At 48.7% G+C, this 19,054-nt stretch overlaps 1 protein-coding gene across 5 annotated transcripts in view; it reads left to right on the plus strand.

Annotated features, from left to right (window-relative positions):
- The first annotated feature begins 79 nt into the window (after positions 1-79).
- CTSB (cathepsin B) overlaps positions 80-19,054 on the plus strand; it is a 33,194-nt gene continuing 14,219 nt past the window's right edge. The window contains exons 1-4 of one of the 5 annotated variants that reach the window (XM_076073886.1): positions 80-221; positions 15,237-15,398; positions 17,240-17,375; positions 18,320-18,405. In XM_076073886.1, the coding sequence (XP_075930001.1) occupies positions 17,244-17,375; positions 18,320-18,405 (218 nt within the window). In that variant the 5' untranslated portion in view covers positions 80-221; positions 15,237-15,398; positions 17,240-17,243. Of the gene's footprint in view, positions 222-15,236; positions 15,399-17,236; positions 17,376-18,319; positions 18,406-19,054 lie in introns of those variants that run through there. The other 4 variants (XM_076073888.1, XM_076073885.1, XM_076073884.1 and 1 more) reach the window with 4 other exon arrangements.

Here is a 19,054-nt window from a genome sequence, read left to right on the forward strand (position 1 = left end):
CGTGGGTGGTGTGGGGTAGCGTGGTGAGGGGCGTCACGTGGGTGGGGGTGGGGCGTCACGTGGGTGGGGGTGGGGAGCACGTGGCCGGTGGGAGGAGTGCAGGCCCGCCGGCTGCCCGCTTATATAAACGCAGGCATCCCGTACCCGTAGTGAGTGTCAATTATTATTGCTTTCTCGTGTCTCGTCACCACAACTACTTCCCTCCCTCACACACTCACCGGGTGAGTATTTGTGGATTTGATTCACGCACAAAAGATAGTGAGTGTAAATGCTGATGAATGAATGGATGGGGATGTGTATTGTGACATTGGTTTCCCGTGCTGCTTATTGTTTTGTCGGCAAAAGTATTTGAAGGTGTGTTTCAAATAACCCCGAGCTCACAAAGCTTATTGTCAGGGTTGAGATCGTGCTTGGATTGGTCGACCATCACAGGATGTTGTAGTAGCTGCGTGGTGACCAAAGCCAGCAGCAGAGAGAGAGAGGGATGCAGCTGCTTTGTGCGGCGCTACAATCTTTGTACATTCGTCAAAGTTCTCACACGCCTATACTGACCGCACTTGTGACCAGCGTGGTGAAGTATGGCCAAATCCGTAACTCCCCCCCCACACACTACGGACCTGCATGGACATGCGTTGGAAGCCTCAAATCCAGCAGCAGCGGTGGATTTGTGCTATCGTGCAGTGAAATTTAAAGCTGTTTGAAAAGTTGGCGCAGAGGTCTTTGCCGTGAAATAATGTCGAACGGTAATTGGGGAGGCAGGCCTTCATCCAGCAGTGGAGTGAGCATGGGTGGTGGTCAGTTAATGGGGAGTGGTGGTGCAGCGGTTAGCGCGCTGGGCTCTGAACCGGGTGATCCAGAGTTCAATTCCTTGAGCTCGGCCAACACCACCAGTGACGGTTATTTGAACCGGTCCTGGGCCTCCCCTAGGTCGACTCGGCCTCAATTGAATACCTATTGCTATTGGTAAAAATATTGCCACGAGGGAGACAAAGGCGGCCGGGCGTGGCGTTGGTCACCCACACCCTCGTGTGCCAAGCCGGCCTCTGTAGGTGCTCGCTAACAGCACTTGCCCCAATAGTCTGTTGCAGGCTATGGGGGGGGGGCATCTTTTGTCAATTTGGAACATTGTTTGGCCTTGTGGTTTCCATTTTAGAGCACAGACAAAACCGCGTACTCCGTTGTTCTCTGCTCGTTTGTGATTTTTTTTGTTTGTCGCCGATATTGAAATGTTGGAGATGGTTTTGGGGTTAGATCACGTAAATGTACAATGTTTATCGTTAAACCCGCGACCACCAACCGACACAGCCAATTTAAATTTTGATTTAAAGCTTTCGTGAATTCAGACTCATTCTTGGTTCTTTCGGTAAAGTCACGTAGTTAAGGTTTGTCACGTAAACAATACGTGGCCAAATTCGTTTCTAGTACAGCACTACACCGGTGTGTGTGTTGGAGAGTAAACCCACTAAAAGGTTTTACAATTCGTGTACCGTGACGTTTTAAAATTAAAACAACCAGCATCATCAGGCGGGGACGGCCACAAAGAGTTGCGGAGAAATCCTCATGTTTCTGTCTTAAATAGCCTCGCGAGGGTTTTAGTCATCAACAAGCCAGGGTCTATCCACTGCTGAATAAATTCCGCTTTCAACCCTCGTCCACGCCACAGCCACCCCACCCTGCCTGCCCTTTACACCAGGGGAGAATAAAATCGTCGCTACATCTCCCATTTGGATGTCCTTGATAAATATGGATAGGTTTTTTTTACCCTTTCTGGCAATCCTGGCGAGAGCAAGGCCACACGGAAGGCTGTCTCTGGTTTTAGGCCAAAGGCGACACGCGCCTTGTGGGTGATATTGTTTGCGAAAAGCCTACGTGTTTTTTTAAACATTACCGTTGCACGGTTTGCACGTTTTGCCACAAGCACGTGTACTTAATGCAGACTAGATTCCTTGCAGAAAGATATCTCCGAATCAGAATATTTATACTGGAGGAATCCGATGAGCTATAACTTTTTTCCACGCATGTCCACTAGGTTTCACAGATGACCAGTAACTATTTGGTGTTTGAACACCTTAACACCTCCAGTTTTAGTGCCACAAAAGGGTAAACACCTGAAATTGTTTGAATATACTTTGATAACTGGCAAAAAAGGTCCCATAGATTGGACGTCCTTGGCTCCCTGCTGTTGCACGCGTTCCGAACATTCCTTTGCTGTCACGTGGGCGTTAGTCTTCGACTAAGTCAGGGGTCGGGAACCTTTTTGACTAAGAGAGCCATGAAAGCAAACAATTTGGAAATTTATTTCAGTGAGAGCCATATAATATATTTTAAAAGTGAATTCAACTAAATGTCAGTATAATAAGCCTCTGAATTTATTCTTTTAAATAATGTTGTTATAACACTCACCATTAATGCGACTTCTGGTGCTGCATGGATTTGCTGATATCTTTGTAGTCGGGTTGGTACTTTGTAGTCGGGTTGGTACTTGGTGAGGTTAAGCTTCATGCAAGCGTTGAGGCTTTCATCCGTTAAACGTGATCGTAGGTTGGACTTGATGTTTTTAAGATGTGAGAATGACTGCTCACATGCATACGTAGATCCAAACATGGTCAATACAGCAATACTCACACGCTGCAGTGTGTGGTATGTGACAGGAAGCGCGTTCCAAGTTTTGAGAATCAGCTGGTCTTCGGGTTGGAGTTTTTTCATTTCTGTCCACATGTGCTTGCTCGCCAACTCCGCTTTCTGTCGTGTGATTCTTTCCAAATCTTCATTCAGTGACTTGAACTTATTCACCCACATGTCTGAGGCCTTCAGGTCAGCCACTTCTGCTTCAAGATCTCTGACGGAGACACCAGGGATGTAATTCAGGTCGGCTGTGTTCAGTGAACACTCGTTTGGATGGGTGATGAACTTAAAAAGACGTGTGCTCACGAAATTCTCCAAAGCGTGCTTTGAAGGACTGTAGGAGACTGAATGTGCAGCCAGCTAGCTGGTGGAGATCAAGGTTTTGAATGGGTTCACTTGCTGTGCATGCATCTTTAAATTGGCTCAGTTTTTCAAAATGTAGTAAACGACCTGTTTCAAGATCCGTGATGAAAAGCTCCAGCTTGTTTTCAAAAGCAAATACAGCTTGTTGAAGGGATAACACTGTATTTCCAATGCCTTGCATTTTCACGTTGAGCTGGTTCAGATGTTCAGTCAGATCTACGAGATAGTAAAACTTGAGGAGCCACTCGGTGTCGGCTAGCTCAGGATGCCCGACGCCTTTCATTTCAAGGAAAGTCCGGATTTCGTTCAGGCAAGCCGCAAAATGGCTAAGCACCTTCCCTCTTGACAACCAACGCACATTGCTGTGCAAAAGCAGACCAGGATAGTTATTTACAACTTCATCCAGCAGTGTTTTAAACTGGCGATCATTTAAGGCTCGGGCAACAATAAAGTTGATCACACGAATGACCAGCGACATCACTTCGCCAAACTGCCTGTCACACATCTGAGCACAAAGTGCCTCCTGGTGTATAATGCAATGGAAACTTAGGATGGGTCTATTTTCATGTTCACGGAGAAGCGCCACAAATCCTTTGTTTTTCCCCACCATACACGGAGCACCATCAGTACACACTGAGAGAAGTTTATCCATAGGTAGACTTTTTTCTTGAGCAAACTCCATGAAAGACTTGAATAAATCCTCACCTCTTGTGGACCCTTTTAATGGCAGAACAGCAAGACTTTCTTCGCGCAGTGTGTCACCAACAGCATATCTTGCAATCACGCTGAACTGCGACAAATGGCTCACGTCTGTTGACTCATCCAAAGCCAGAGAAAAGAACGGCGCTGCATTTATGTCCTTCACTTGCGTTTCCTCCACTTTGTTTGCCATCACGATGGTACGATCATGAACAGTTCTTGCCGACAGAGGCATGTCTTGTATCCGTTTGATTATCTTGTCTTTGTTCGGAAGATCATCAAAAAGTTCATTGGCTACATCCAGCATGAACGTTTTAGCATACTCGCCATCTGTGAATGGTTTTCCGTTCCTCACTATTGCTAAAGAACCAGCAAAGCTAGCCGAATTATAGTCACCTTGCCGGGTCCATACGCGAAGTTGCTGCTGGCTAGCTTGCACCCTGCTCAGAAGCTCTTGGCACGCTTTCTTTCTGCTGTCTCCCGCAGGGTATTTTGATGCAAAGGTAGCGTGGCGCGTGTCGAAGTGCCGCTTTACATTCGACCGTTTCAACGATGTAATTTTGTCATTGCAAATTAGACACACCGCAGAACCCGCTCTCTCCACAAAGGCGAATTCTTCGGTCCATTCGTCCTGAAATGTACGATACTCGTCGTCTTTTTTTCTTTTCGCCATCTTCTTCGTCGAAGGGTTAGCTTTGAGCTAATGACCGAGCAGACGCAGTCTCAGACTGATTCAAAAGGGGGCGTTTACCTGTTTTACCCAGCAACGGCAAACGTAGGCCAGTATCATCCAATTAAAATAATGGACAATTGCTCCTGCAGCCCTGAACAGGACATGCGCAGTGAAAAATCGATGGATGGATTAAAACAAGTGAGAATATTTTGTTTTATCTGCGAGCCATATGCAATCATCAAAAGAGCCACATCTGGCTCGCGAGCCATAGGTTCCCGACCCCTGGACTAAGTGATCCTCATGGCGGTACCCCGGGATACCAAATACAGTGGTACCTCGGAGATCGAACTTAATTCGTTCCAAAACCATGTTCGAACACCGAATCAAATTTCCCCATAAGAATGAATGGAAATAGCATTAATTGGTTCCCCACCCAAGGATGCTCCTATTATGGGCCATTTTACACAAAATTTACAATATTAAAGTACAGTACATAAAAGCATACAAAAAACAAACAGTTATAATTAATAGAATAAATGAACATTGAACTTCACTTTACCTGTAGTAAGGAGAGTGGATGGCCTGAGTGGAAGGTGGTGAGGAGGGGAGGATGTGTCAGTGTTGCTTGGAAGGGGAGGCCCCCTCCATAAACACGTTGGGTAACTGCCCTTCTGGGGTTCTTTCTTTGCCTTTTGTCGAGCACTAACTGTGATTCACTTAAGGGCCTTTTTACTAAAAAAAACTGATCAAGAGAGGATTGTTTCTGCCTCCGTTTTAAGATGTTTCTGAAATGACTATGAATTATCATTCAGTTAATGAAAAAGTTAACGGAACGATGTTTTGTGGGTCTGCACTGGGCGAGAGCTACGCGTAAACTGGGTCATTCGCCTTGGTCTCAGTCGCCCTGGCTAAGCATCTCGGCCCACAGGTTCTTTCCAGTTTCGATTTAAAGCTTTCGTGACTGCAATGATTCATCTTCTTTGGTTCTTTCGGTAAAGTCACGTAGAATGAGAATAAAATCATAAATTGACAAAATAAAATAACACAATAATATTCTCACGACGTTTCGGCCACAACACAAGCGGCCTTCATCAGGTGAAGGGACGAGACTGTCTGGTAGGACAGCGCTGGAGTGAATTTATGATTTTATTCTCATTCTACGTGACTTTACCAAAAGAACCAAAGAAGATTATTTCCAGTTGTTCGACCTCCGAATTTTTGTTCGATGTCCGTGGCAAAAAATGGCCGAATTTTGTTCGATCACCGAATTCTTCGAGTTCTGGGGCGTTCGATCTCCGAGGTACCACTGTAATAATAAATGGCCGAGGCAATTAAATATTTTATTTCTGGGACACTATTTTTTTCCAGGGGTGTACCTAACTCCGCGACTGGGGTACCAATCAATCCGAAATCAGTGCTACTACGCGATGTCGAAACGCCAAACGGCATAAAAAAAATCCGCTTTCGAAAAATGCAACTTTGAATAGTGCATCGTGTACAGCTTGTCGAGATGAGTCAATTGCTGCATCGCCGGCCATCAACAGACTGCAAATGACTGCATCACGGACATTATGCAAGAGCCGGGGTGTACTATGGCACCCCGGGGTACCGCCATAAGGTTAAATTGGGCCATCAATAATAATAAAATTATTTTGCTGCTTCGAACATTATCTGGAGGCCCTGGGCCGATCGGGCGAAACTGCTTCCAGAGGCTGTAACCCAGTCCGGGGGATCGGCACCGTGTAGCGTGACAAAGTTACGCTTGATTTCGGTGTGAAATATATACTACATTATACACTACATACAACTTACACAATGAACATACTGCACGTGTGTACACGTCACCCCAATGCGAAGTCGGCGAGATTGGAGCGGTACGCAGGGAACAGTAAATATAGCAACGTTTTAAAGATGGGGTGTTTATTTGTTGTCTATTTATGTTTATTTGTTCCAATTTCATGTTGAAAAACAAATTAAAAACATACAACGCCTAAAAACCGTAATGTCGTGCAAGAACGTGCAAAAAATAGCTATTTTAAATCGTGATGTGATTTTCCGGCGATCTTTTTAAAATCCGATGCACCCACCGACCCCGAAGCTGCCGGATAATCGATGATCTGTAATATCCGTTCAAACAACATGTCCCCCTTGTAGAAGGCTAGCATGCTTCCTTAGTTATGTATAATTATTTTTAACCTGTGTGTGGCTCTTCCAATCGACACGTAGTGGGGTGTACTTATGTATTGACGATTCTGATCCTCGACTCTGATCTTCTTTGTTTCCGCCTTTTTGCCAAACGCATTGGGATTCTAGGATGGAATGCGCATTATTATAAATTAGAGTTATCATCCTCCACAATAGTTTTTTTTCTTTTTTGGGGTTAGATCGTGCAAATGTGTGTCGTTAAAGACTGCTACCACCCGACGCAGCCAATTGAGTTTAGGGGTTGTCACGTAAACAAAAACGTGCCCAATTAAGTTACTCGTTTAGCAGCACTTAACTGGTTGTGAGTTGAGAGCGTAAACCCACCACAGCGTTTACAATTCAAGTACTCTGTCCGAGGGTTCGCTGGTAATTAATCAGCCTCGTCAGGCGACACAGCTGGGATTAAATCGCGCTGACCAGGAGGATTTCTCCAAAATACTGGCTAACGAGGCTCACGCAGAATCATTTATGACTGGAGGAATCCGATGAGCCAATGCAGCTATAATTCTCCCCCCCCCCCATTGCATGCCAAGCAACGTGCCGAGAGAACACGTAGAAACGCACAAAGGGCCCACACGCATTCATTCGTCATCGTCGTTGTCAGCCCTCTTTTCTGTGACTTCCCACCCAGCCAAAGGTCGTCCAACCCTGCGTTTCGTTGAATTTCTCTGTCTTGTTTGAAGGTTACGTGTGCGTGTCCAGTAATGGGGACGGTAGCGTAGCGATTCCCGCTCACGGCCACCAACACCAGTGGCGATTATCTGAACTGGTTCTGAGCATCCTCTAGGTTGACTCGGCCTCAAATGAGCACCTGGTGCAGTGTGTTAACATCACCACTGGGGAGACAAAGGCGGCCGGGCGTGGTGTTGGCCATCCACCCCCTTTGTGTGCCGTGCCGGCCTTCGTAGTTTCTCGCGAACAGCACTTGCCCCTACAGTCTGTTAAGGCTACACGGGGGGTTTTGTGTCTGTCTTTGGGGGCCTCCGACCTCTGTCCTTCCCCACGGCTCCCCTCGGGGTGGTGACCTGCCCCGAAATGGCGGGCACTGTTAAGACAAAGATGACCCCACCCCCCCTTATAGCCTGTAACAGGCTTAACACCCGAGTAGGCTTTCGCAAACCAATATTATCCATAATTGAGGTTTTTGGGTTGGATCGCGTAAATATACTCCCCAACACACTAGCGTGCTGTACTAGGAACGAATTGGCCACGGTAATTTTACGTGACAAACCTTGACTACATTTGCTGTGTCGGGTGGCGGCGGGTTTAACGACGCAATTATGTTTACGCGATCTGACCTAAAAGCCTCTATTCTGTACTGTAACAGACTGTTGGGGCCGGTGTTGTTAGTGAGTAGCACCTAATGAAGGCCGGCCACGAGAGGGGGTGGGTGGCCAACACCACGCCCGGCCGCCTTTGTCTCCCCAGTGGTGATGCTTACTACACACCGCATTGGGTACTCGTTAGAGGTCGAGTCGACCTCGGAGGCCCAGGACCCGGTTCAGATAATCATCACTGGTGTTGGCCCTGAGCAGGAATCGAAGCGCAGCGCGCTAACCGCTACACTACCGCTCCTCCACAAAGACAAAGATCCCCTTATAGCCTTAACAGACTGTTGGGGCAAGTGCTGTTAGCGAGCACCTATGAAGGCCGACGCGCCACGCCCGACCGCCTTGGTCTCCCCGGTGGTGATGTTTACACCACACGAGGTACCCACAACACAGACACAGTAGTCCTGTTACACCATATCACGTCCACTGTTGGATGAGGGCCTCCCCCTGTGCCTTGTCGGCCATGAGGGATATTTAACCATACTTCACCACCCTGGTCATTGTGTATTTGGGGGAGGTGGTGGGGGGGGGGGGGTTCAGAACAGTTGACGGTGCTGCACTGCCCACAATGTAGCCTATAAAACATGTCTTTTTTTTCGTGACGGTCACCCATCCAATCACTAGCCAGGCGACACACCTGCTTAGCTTCCCGAATCTGAGTGATTTTATGCAACATTTTTCGCTCATCTTTTGTGTTTTATCGGTGTACAACGGTATAAAGGTTAAAGGAGCAGCCCTGCAATGGCTCCCTCAACTCTAAAGAGACCCCCCTCTAGCAGTTATTTGGCCTACTCATCCTCCATGCTGGCTGTAAAGTACATAATTACATCTGGGATGTGTTGGAAGTGCCTACATTTTTACCCAACAGCACACGGACCTGCCCATTGTGAATAACTGGTGTACTGTTCCCATTTTATACTGTTGGGTGGACGGGAGGCATTGGGCCCAAGGGATATTAGACATTGATTCAACTTGCACCGTTCCGGCAACTGCCGCGCCGGGAGATACGAATTGAACCTGCGAACTCCCTTTGCACCATGGCAGCATGTCCTTCAGTGATGGTTGTTTTAAAGTCCACATGTATGAGCTTGGAGAGGGTTTTTTTTTTAACCGTGTAATACTTTTAAGTATTGCTGATGGTGCCAATTGTTATCACAGAAAACGAGCGTGCGCACGTGCGTGTTGGGAGCTGTAGTATAGCGGTTAGCGCCATGCCATGCTATGAACCCGCCGTTGAATTCCCGCTCGCAGCCAACACCAGTGATGATTATTTGAACCGATCCTAGGCCTCCTCCCTTAGGTCGACTCAGCCACTAGGCAGACAAAGGCGGTTGGGTGTGGTGCTGGCCACCCACCCCCTCATGTACTGTTCTGGCCTTCATAGGTACTCACTAACAGCACTTTCTCAAACAGTCTGTTCAGGCTATACGGGGGATATTTGTCTTTGTGTGTGTCCAATGTGGAAACCTCTGGAAACAAATGTTTCCCCATACCTCCTTGAGTAGCAAGGAGGTATGGGGAAACATTTTTTTATCTGGATTATAAGGAAGCTCCGGAAAATAAGACTCCATGTGATGAACAAAGATGAGAGCACGGCTCAAGATGAGCAGCAGGAAGAAAGATGAAAACTAAAAACAAAACAATTTTTATTTTACCGGGTAAGGCCCCACTGAACTTTGTAGCTGTTTTTTTCAGAAGCAACCTTGGCTATCACAAATGAGCTCGACAAAGTGGCTTATCACGTGGAGACATTTATAGCAGCCAAATACTAGTTAAGCGCGTGATGTTGATTCTAAATGTGTAGGAAAAAAACGTTAGGACCTACGTGGAGCAAAATCCACGTGACCACGGGGAGAGAGAGACACCGCAAAACTCCGAATATACAGCAGGCGTCAGGGTAGGGATCGAACTCACGACCTCGTGTATACCAGGCAAGGTATTTTTGAGGAGCGACTGTGGCGCTCCTCAAAAAAACTTTACCCGTTGTCACTCAAATATATACATTAACCAACCAGTTTTTGTGTGTGTGTGTATATAATCTCAACACATTAATCAATAGTAATTTGGTGGCAATAAAAGGAAAACAAGTATCGGGAAAGGACCCTCCATAGTACGTGCGACGTTTCGGGCAATAGCCCTTTATTATAGAGCATGCAGAATTCTTTGGCGTTGAGTCTTTTTCCTAATGCTCGCCTATTAATCCACCTTTTTAGAACTGCTTTTTGTGTTCGTTTGTCCCCCCACCACACATCCCTGATTCTAGCATGGTTGACTACGTACGGTGGCGCGAAAGAAGTTTTACTTGCGCGTGCCTACCCAACCGCACACGACTTGATTTCATCGCTCCGTCTCGGACGCGTTCCCTTCCTCGGCTGCCACTCGTCCCTCCTGGCCGTTATGGGTCCACTAACCTCTCGCTCTGGAGGTTGGACTGTCCTTAAACTGCGCTAGTTATGTGTTTTTATATTACATCGGTAGTGATGATGATGACGACGGTGATGATCAGCCAAAGTGAGTTCTTGCTCCATTGAGCAACTGTGGCTGGTTATCTTAGAAACAGCCCTTGCAGAGCTGGTGGTGGAAATTCCTCAGTCCTATGGCAATGGTGAAGGGTCTGCATTCGGACAAGCACTTTTATTTGACTTCCCCGATCCGTGTGATATGCATTTTGGTTAATTTTCCCGTCTTAAGAAACTCGTACGACCAAATGAAACTCCCTGAGCAGGGTGTACCTGAAATTGAACGCGTGGATGGCCGCGGGCGATAATGGGTCCATGGAAGGGTGCAAGACTTAAGAGGCCCAGCTGTTGAAAGAGCTCCCATGAGTCCGTTTAAGCAACACTGATGGCGACGTGTGTGTGTGTCTGCGCACGTGCGCCCTCGCCAGATGTTGGATAATTGTGTTCGCAGAAATCGGTGGCAATGGTTGTTTGTCACGGTTGCCTATGTACGGTGCGAAATAAGTTTAACATGTGTCAAAAGTAAGGTTTTTTTACTTTAATTGGCGGTGACTTGGTGGGTGAGTGGACCAAAATCGTCACGCGTGGCGATACCTGCGGCTTCCCACCAGATATCCTTATCACCACCATCATCGCCATCATCACAGTTGTCACAGTTGTCATCATCGTCGCGATTATCGTCGTCACACTCATAATCACCATTGTCATCATCACCGTGGTTGTCATCACGATTATCATCGTCATCATTGTCGTTACACTAATAATCACTCCACCACCATCATAATCGCCATCATCACCATTGTCGTCGTCACGATTATCATCGTCATCATCTTCGTCACACTCATAATCACCACCACCATCATCATCGCCGTTGTTATCGTCGCGATTATCGTCGTCACACTCATAATCACCATTGTCATCATCACCGTGGTTGTAATCACGATTATCGTCGTCACCGTTGTGGTCACGATTATCATTGTCGCCACTCATATCACCACCACCACCGTCGTTGTCGCTACTATAAAAAACACAAAGCGTGACCAGACGAAGTTATAACGGGCCTTGGTGAAGATGGTGAAGCTAGTCGTCGCGTCGTCAGACTGCAGTGCACAGAGGAAAGGCCTAGCATGGTCATTGGCTATAGGTGTGGATATTTAACGAACCATTAACTATATTATTTATTTTACCAGGTAAGGCCCACTGAGCCACTTGGCTCTTTTTCAGAAGCGACCTGGCCACAAAGGATTGCTCGGTGAAGTGGCTTATCGTGTGGACATTTTTTGCAACCAAATGCACTAAACGTGTGATTTTGATTCTAAATGTGGAGGGAAAAAACCCGAGGACCTGGATAAAAATCTGCGCGAGCACTGGGAGAGAACACTCAAACTCTAAATATACCACAGGCGTCGGGGTCTGATCGAACCCACGAACTCCTGCATACCAGGTGAGGAAGTTAACATCTCACCAACGTAAATTTGTTCTATGGAGTATCACCTATTGGCCGAACTGACTATTGATAGTTTGATAGGGGTGGGGGAAATGTGTGCCCAGCCACATTTTGATAACTCAAGAGCATCTTCACTGGACGTGTGATGCTGCTCCTATTCGACCAGACTCGGGGAGGAAACGACCACATGAGTTCCACAGACTTCCACAGACGACTTGAGCCTTTTATTTCCATGGGCCCTGTTGACGTTGACTCAGACTTAAGGACCGGCTCTCAAACCAATGTTGACTGATTGACACCGGTGCCCAGGCTTCTGGTATGAGATGCCTGGTTATAATTAATTATCGTTATGTGTCCTTGCGCCGTGTGGTATCATCCTCGTGATGGTCACGGGGTGGAAGGGGGGAGGAAAGGTGCGCAAAGTCATGTGACGTATCGCGTGTGTGATTGTCTCGTGGCCTTCGCTGAGGCCAGCGGTGGTGCCAGCCCATTGGGGAGGGGGCCCTAAGCAGAAATAAATAGGGGCGCCACGGTGGCGATGTTAACTACCTTGCCTGGTATACAGGAGGGTTGTGAGTTTGATCCTGAACTTTGATGCCTGTTATATATTTCGAGTTTGCATGTTCTCCCCCGTGGTCACATGGATTTTTCTTACGAGTCCTCCGGTTTATCCCTGCACATTTGTAATTGACATGGGATTAGAGTATTTGCCTGTTGTGAATTTCCACGTGATAAGCCACTGCGTTGAGCTATCATTTGTGGCCAGGTCTCTTCTGAAAAAGAGATGTATAGCTAGGTGGGCCTTACCTGGTAAAATAAAATATCATTTTTGGGCGAGTATTTATTTCCACTTGTTTAACCCAGGAAAGGCTCAGCGAGTCTCAAGATTATTTTTTCCAGGAGGGTCGTGCCAGATTTTTACAGTCGGTAGGCGATGCTGCAGAGTGTGAACCCTATTGAGTGATTTTCAGGGATGATTTCAGCATAGGAATATTAGGCTGATACCAGTTACATTGTGTGTGCGCGCGTGTGTGTGTTTTAGCTTATGTCGTAGGCGCGCGTTACATAAGCCAAATTTGTCACGGTTGGGAATTTACGGTAGCGGCCAAGTAATCCACACCGCACATGGAGGGCAAAACCGGACGAACCTGGAGAACAATCGACATGACCACCACGAGGAGAGAATGTGTGGTCCAGGTGATGTGGAGAGGAGGGGCGTGTATGTGTGTCCGTTGAGCTCGCACGGTACGTCGCAAACCGTGCTCATCGGGAGGTGCGGGGGAGGGTGGAAGGACAACAAACTAAAACACTCCGTTTAACACGTAGGCTTTCACGACCAGTATTATTCATAATAAAGGGTTTTGGGTGAGATCTCGTTATTTATAAATGTGTCGCAGCCCTCCACCACCCGACACGGCCAATCCTAAAAAAATGTGTCACGTTGGCAAAAGACAAATAGTTCACTACTTTAGCCCACCGGTGCAAATCGCCCGAAGATGCTGGATGTAATTTCCAGCGAAACGTCGTACTCAAATTGTCAATGTTGTGGATTCACTCTTCAGCACACCGGTCTTTTGTCAACGTGACACTTTTTTTTAACCGATTGGCCGTGCTGGTTGGTGGAGGGTTACGACACATTTATAAATAATGCGATATAACCCAAAAACCTTTATTATAAACTAAACACTAAAAGCAATTAATAAAGTACGGCCGAGTAGTTGATTGGGGGGGGGGGGTCTGAGGTTAGGGGCCCACCCTGAATGATGGAGGCAAACACCCTTCCTGCCATCACCCCCCCCCCCACCACTCAGTTCCATATCTCCCGTCAGCGTGGGTTCTGGGTTCCCCACCTCGTGACCAGAGGACCTTTTTTCAAGGAACGAATGAATGACTCCGCTGTGTTCCGTGTGCTATTTACGCTTGTCATGAACATCCACAGCCCGTCACGTGATGTTGACAACATCGGCAAAAATGTCTCACAGTTGTTATGCCTGGCGTGGTCTTTTTTTTCGCGTTGTCTGTGGAATGTTTTGGCGGTTCTGCCCCCCTCCCACCGCTCCTTGCAATGGGAAAAACGCTCGTCGTTTTGAATCGCTGAATAGAAATGACACTTGAGCGTTGTCTTTATGGTTCTCCCCAACGCCCCCTCTCCTGATTTTTTAGTAGTTTTTTATTGGGCGGAAAGAGTTGTGGCTTTTGTAAATTTTTGTATACATCTGCTTATTGCGTGCAGTGGTGGGGGAAGAGAGTGGGGGGGGGGAAACATACGTAGATGATTTTATTTGGAGAACACCACACACAGTCATTGTGAAACGTTCGTGGTCGACATACAATTAAATCATTGTTGTCGGCCCTGATCTATCTGCTGCTAGACAAAGGGCCCCAAGCCGTTGCCATTTTTTTCTCTCGATGCTACTCTTGGTCCGGCTGATCTGGCCCCCCCACCCCCGCCGTTGTGGTTGGTGGGCGTCCGTCTCGGGCTTGCTCCTTCCCTCCCTCCGTGGCCCTGCTCTGTCCCTTTTTTTACCCCATCAGGTCAAACTCCAAAAGGCGTGCCTGGGTCCTGGTATTTGTGGTCCGTCATCCCAGTCCTCGCTCTCCGTGAATTTTTTTTTTTAGCAACCGGTCCAGATCGTCACCCTGGCTTTAGCAGCCACGAGCAGGAATCGAACCTCGGGCCACCGGGTTCGTAGCGGCAGTACGCTCGCCGCTAAAGCTATCGCTCACCACCACAAAACAAAGACAAACATCCCCCATATAGCCTTGAACAAACTTTTGGGGCAAGCACTGTTAGAGCGCCTAATGAAGGCTGGCGCAGCACACGAGGTGGGGGTGGCCCAACACCACTCCCGGGCCGCCTTTGTCTCCCCAGTGGTGGTGTTTCCACACTGCACCAGGTTACTCATTAAGGCCGAGTCGTCGGCCCAGGACCGGTTCAGATAATCATCACTGGTGGTGGCGGCCGTGAACGGGAATCAAACTACGGGCCGCCGGGTTCATAGCGTCAGCGCGCTAACCGCTAAAACTACCACTCCCCACCACCACAGTAGTCCTGTTACACTACGCATCCACTGCATTTGATCATACTCCACCACGCTGGTCATTGCGGATTTGGCGGGGGGCAGGGGAGTTGAGCAGAACAATTGATGGTGCTGAACTGCCCACATTGTAGCCTCTAACAACTGTGTGTTGTTCATGGAAGGGGTAGTGGATCACCCATCCGAGCAACTATCCAAGCTCAACTCCTGACGAAGGCTTGGCTTGCAGACAGGGGTGTGTGCAAGATGATGTCTCCAATATTCTTTATAATCTTGGTCCAAAAGTTCCACAAACGATGATCTGTTGGGGGGGGGGGCATGTGCCCACGTTTAAAAAAAAATGTCGTGACCTTGCTTGGCTTTCCCTACACTTTGCACTCCCTATCGTTTTTGTAGTGCACTTCACGTGGCATCAAAGGGCACCTGGCCTGGCACAGGTGCCGTGGTGAACGTCACCGTCGCTTGGTGGCGAATTGGCGGGTGCTGGTACTCGGTGGAGTTTGTATATTCTCTTCCTTTTCTGCTTGGGTTTCCGGCAAATTCTACAGTGGTCACAACGTAGGTCATGCCGTTTATTGCCGGCCGTTTGATGGAAGTGGATTCATGCGACGCACCTCCGACTCTTGCTGTGAAAAAAACGGGAAATAAACACTGCCCTTAGACTAAACACTGCACTTAGACTAACAATACCCGTAGACGCAACACTGCCCATAGACTTCCACACTACACCTGCTATTAGCATGCTTGGCTGCGTGTGGTGCGAAAAATTCTACATAGGTTGTGAGTTCAACCGAGTCGTACTCTTTGGAGGCAACACATTAACACCACCACACGGTAACTGCCCCTTAATAGAATAACAACCGATGGTGGTGATTACCAGACTACACTAATTACAACGTAACTAGCTACTACGGACCAGGACCACAGCTTGGGTCCAGGTCCATGTGTTGGAGACTTGGAAGACGTAGACGGGGGTTTCTTCAGGCTGAACAACAACGCCGGTCCCTCTGGGGGACCCGGCTTATATTCTCTGCGGCGTGGCTGGCTCCGCCCTTGGCCACGACCACCTTCCAGAACCCTCTAGCAGGATCTCGACCCGGACCACGTGACCACCCCCAGCCCCCCACTTGGGGCCACTCTGTAGACTTAATTGGTCACGTGTCCTCTTGGGTCAGCCAGAGTGCATGGCCTCCAGTAACCCATTCCCTAGGGTTGACATTGCTCGCCAAGCGTGATGCCATCCAGCGCTATCAATCAGCGCTGACCAAGCCCCTCTGGGGCCGGTACTGCACCCACATCCTAGTGTGTCCGCGATGTTAATACACCGCACGCCGTGCCTCTCTAGGGCCGGCATCACACTGACATCCTGCGATGTCACTACACATACATGAAAACCTCTTCAAATATACATAACTTGAGCAACTGTTTACAGCGAGGGCTCCCCCACCGCCCATGTAGTTCCTCCGCAATTGTGCGAGGTACTCATAACTTGGATGTCACCATACCTCGTGCCGGGAAAAAAAAGTAACACGTCACGACGATGAGACTGACTCCAGAAAGCGGTTGCTGGCTCTTAACCACCGGATCGGCTGTGATTCAGCGGGTTCAGCTCACTTGCGCTCTCGCAAGCCGTTCATTAATTTTCACGCTGGAGTTTGCCAAGCACGGTGACTGTTGTAGAGTGAATGTTTTGAAGCGCTCATCTGCGCTGCACGTAGGGAGGGCGGGGACATTTCCCGAAACGTTGCATAATTATACAATTTTCGCCGTTTTTTAAAGGAGTGTTATGTGACGTGTTATAATACTAATTATTATTGTTACTCCCATTTACTAAGGTATCGACTAAATATATCCACATTCTGAGACTTGATGAATTTCACATAGGTCGTCTATGATGACGGCCGAAATAATAAACAAAAAAATTCGGAATCGGTGAATGTCTGTACGCACGTTGAGCTTCTTTTGCACCGTCCGTAGGCGATCATACAAAATCGGAGGTGCGATTACTACTGTATACATATTTTTGTGTAGCATGCGCGCTCGCACGTGTGTGCCTCAGTGTATGCCTCGGTGTGTGCGTGCACGCACTACGGTGCATGCGCCCACACATGCAGCACTGCAAACCCGGCGACCGCAAGATCGATTCCTGCTCGCGGCCACAAACGATGACGATTATCTGAACCAGTCCTGGGCCTCTAATAGGTCCACTCATCCTAAAATTATTACCTGGTGCGGTGTCTTAAAACATTACCACTTGGGTGACCAAAGGCGGCTAGTGCGTGGTGCTGACCACCCACCTCCCTCTTGTGCCGTGCCGGCCTTCATAGGTGCCACTCGCTCATCGCACTTGCCCCAATAGTCTGTTAAAGGCTACGTGGTGGAATCCATTGTCTTAGCAGAACGATGCTGCGTGTGCTGTTGCTGCTGTGCGTGGCGTGTACTACACGTCTGGTGGCGGGGCGGTCCGTCCCCCTGCTCCCTCCGCTCTCTAAGTACATGGCCAACTACGTCAACACGCTGGGCACCACCTGGCAGGTGAGGAAGAGGGTACCGTGCTGCTGCTGCTCCGCCCTGTTCACACCGCTCGCGCGCGCTGCTCGCCGCTCGCGCTCACTGCTAGCACTCACCACTGACACTTGTCATACACCACTCACTGTACAGTGCTCGCACTCCCTGTACACCTCTCGCACACACCACTCGCACTCGCCATACAATTCCTGCACTTAGCCCTCCCACACACACACCTCTCGGTCAACGGACCTGTGGGGCCCCCTGCAATGCCGCTGTGCTCCGCGTCCCACCCGGCGCCGCCGCTGTTTGGTGCATCACCTCTGCAGCGGTAGCGCTCGTCGTGTTGAAACCCGCAAACCGCCGTCTGCGAGCCGAGCGCCCTAAGCGACGACGCTGCCTGGCTAGGGAGCGCAGTTCCTTTCCCCAGTATGTGTAGGTGCTCTTGAAGTGCTCGTGTAAATCTTTAAGCCGATTAAGCACTGGTAACATTCACATGCAGTATAATATAATGTTATATTGTTAATATAGCGGGCGGCATGTAAACAACACTAAACTAAAAATATATATTTTAGCTGTTGCGGCCCACTGAGCCTGTGTAGCTCTTTTTCAGACGCAACCTGGCCATCACAAATGATAACACAACGAAGTGGATCATCACGTGGAAATTTATAACAGCAGCTATCTACTCTAAGCGCCTGATGTTGATTGTAAATGTGGAGGGGAAAAATCGGAGCAGCCACACGTCCTCTTCCCTCCCTCTTGCGTTCAGCTTCTCCCGTCGTCTCACCACAAAATTATGCGCTCGATAAAAAAGCCCAACGGCATCTTGCATGGCGAGCGCTGAAATTGATAATGAACTGCGTCCAACAAAAACTAATCGTGACGGAATCGCCGGCGTGCCACATGTCGTGACCCTACACCCCCCACTCCACCCCCTCCCCTTCACACGTGTGTTTGGTTGGACGCAGGCGGGCCACGCGTTTAACGGCGCGTCTGTGGAGGATGTGCGCAGGTTGTGCGGCACTGTGCTGGGAGGGCCCAAGCTGCCGACACGGTCAGTGGAGTCCCCCCAACCCCCCACCTTTCCCTCTGCCGCAACTCACCGACCGTTCTCCTGGACACAGCGTGACCCCCAGCGGATGATAACGGCCCCACAAGCCCTCCGCTTGTCCTTCCTTTCCACTCGCGTTGTCGCGGCGTTTTTTTTTTTTAGAGGGAACTGATTTTTTTCTACAAATTTGGAAAGGGGTTTGAGTAACTTTGTTGTGCCCCTTTTATGCATGCCGCAGCCAAGGATGTCGTTCGAGGATAATGTTGACATGAGCAGCGGGGAGAAGGGAGGAGAGAAGGGTATTGGGTTGAGCCCACCTCAAGCCTATATAACCTCTTTCTCCTGCCTCAGCAGTTCTCCTGCTGTGTTGGTCTCGCCTGATCACGATTTCTTGTGTTGCGATCGAAACCTCGATCTATTAATTTCCTATCTACGTGACTACCGAAAGAACCAAAGAGTAAAGGAAAGGAGATGCGGGAGAAAAGGGCTCAGGTGAGGTGAGGAGAGGGAGGAAGGAAGAGGCTGGCATCGCAGATTCGACGACGCCACTGCTGCTGCACGGAGGAGGAGCGGCGTCTGTTTTCACAGCGGGCAGAGGGGTTCGGAGTGGGGGGGCGGCCTGTACAGAAGTCGCGTGGATTTTACGGACTCA

Source organism: Petromyzon marinus, chromosome 43 (genome assembly GCF_048934315.1).
Source record: "Petromyzon marinus isolate PM22_M1 ecotype Great Lakes invasive population chromosome 43, UKy_Petmar_22M1.pri1.0, whole genome shotgun sequence".
Lineage (NCBI taxonomy): Eukaryota > Metazoa > Chordata > Hyperoartia > Petromyzontiformes > Petromyzontidae > Petromyzon > Petromyzon marinus.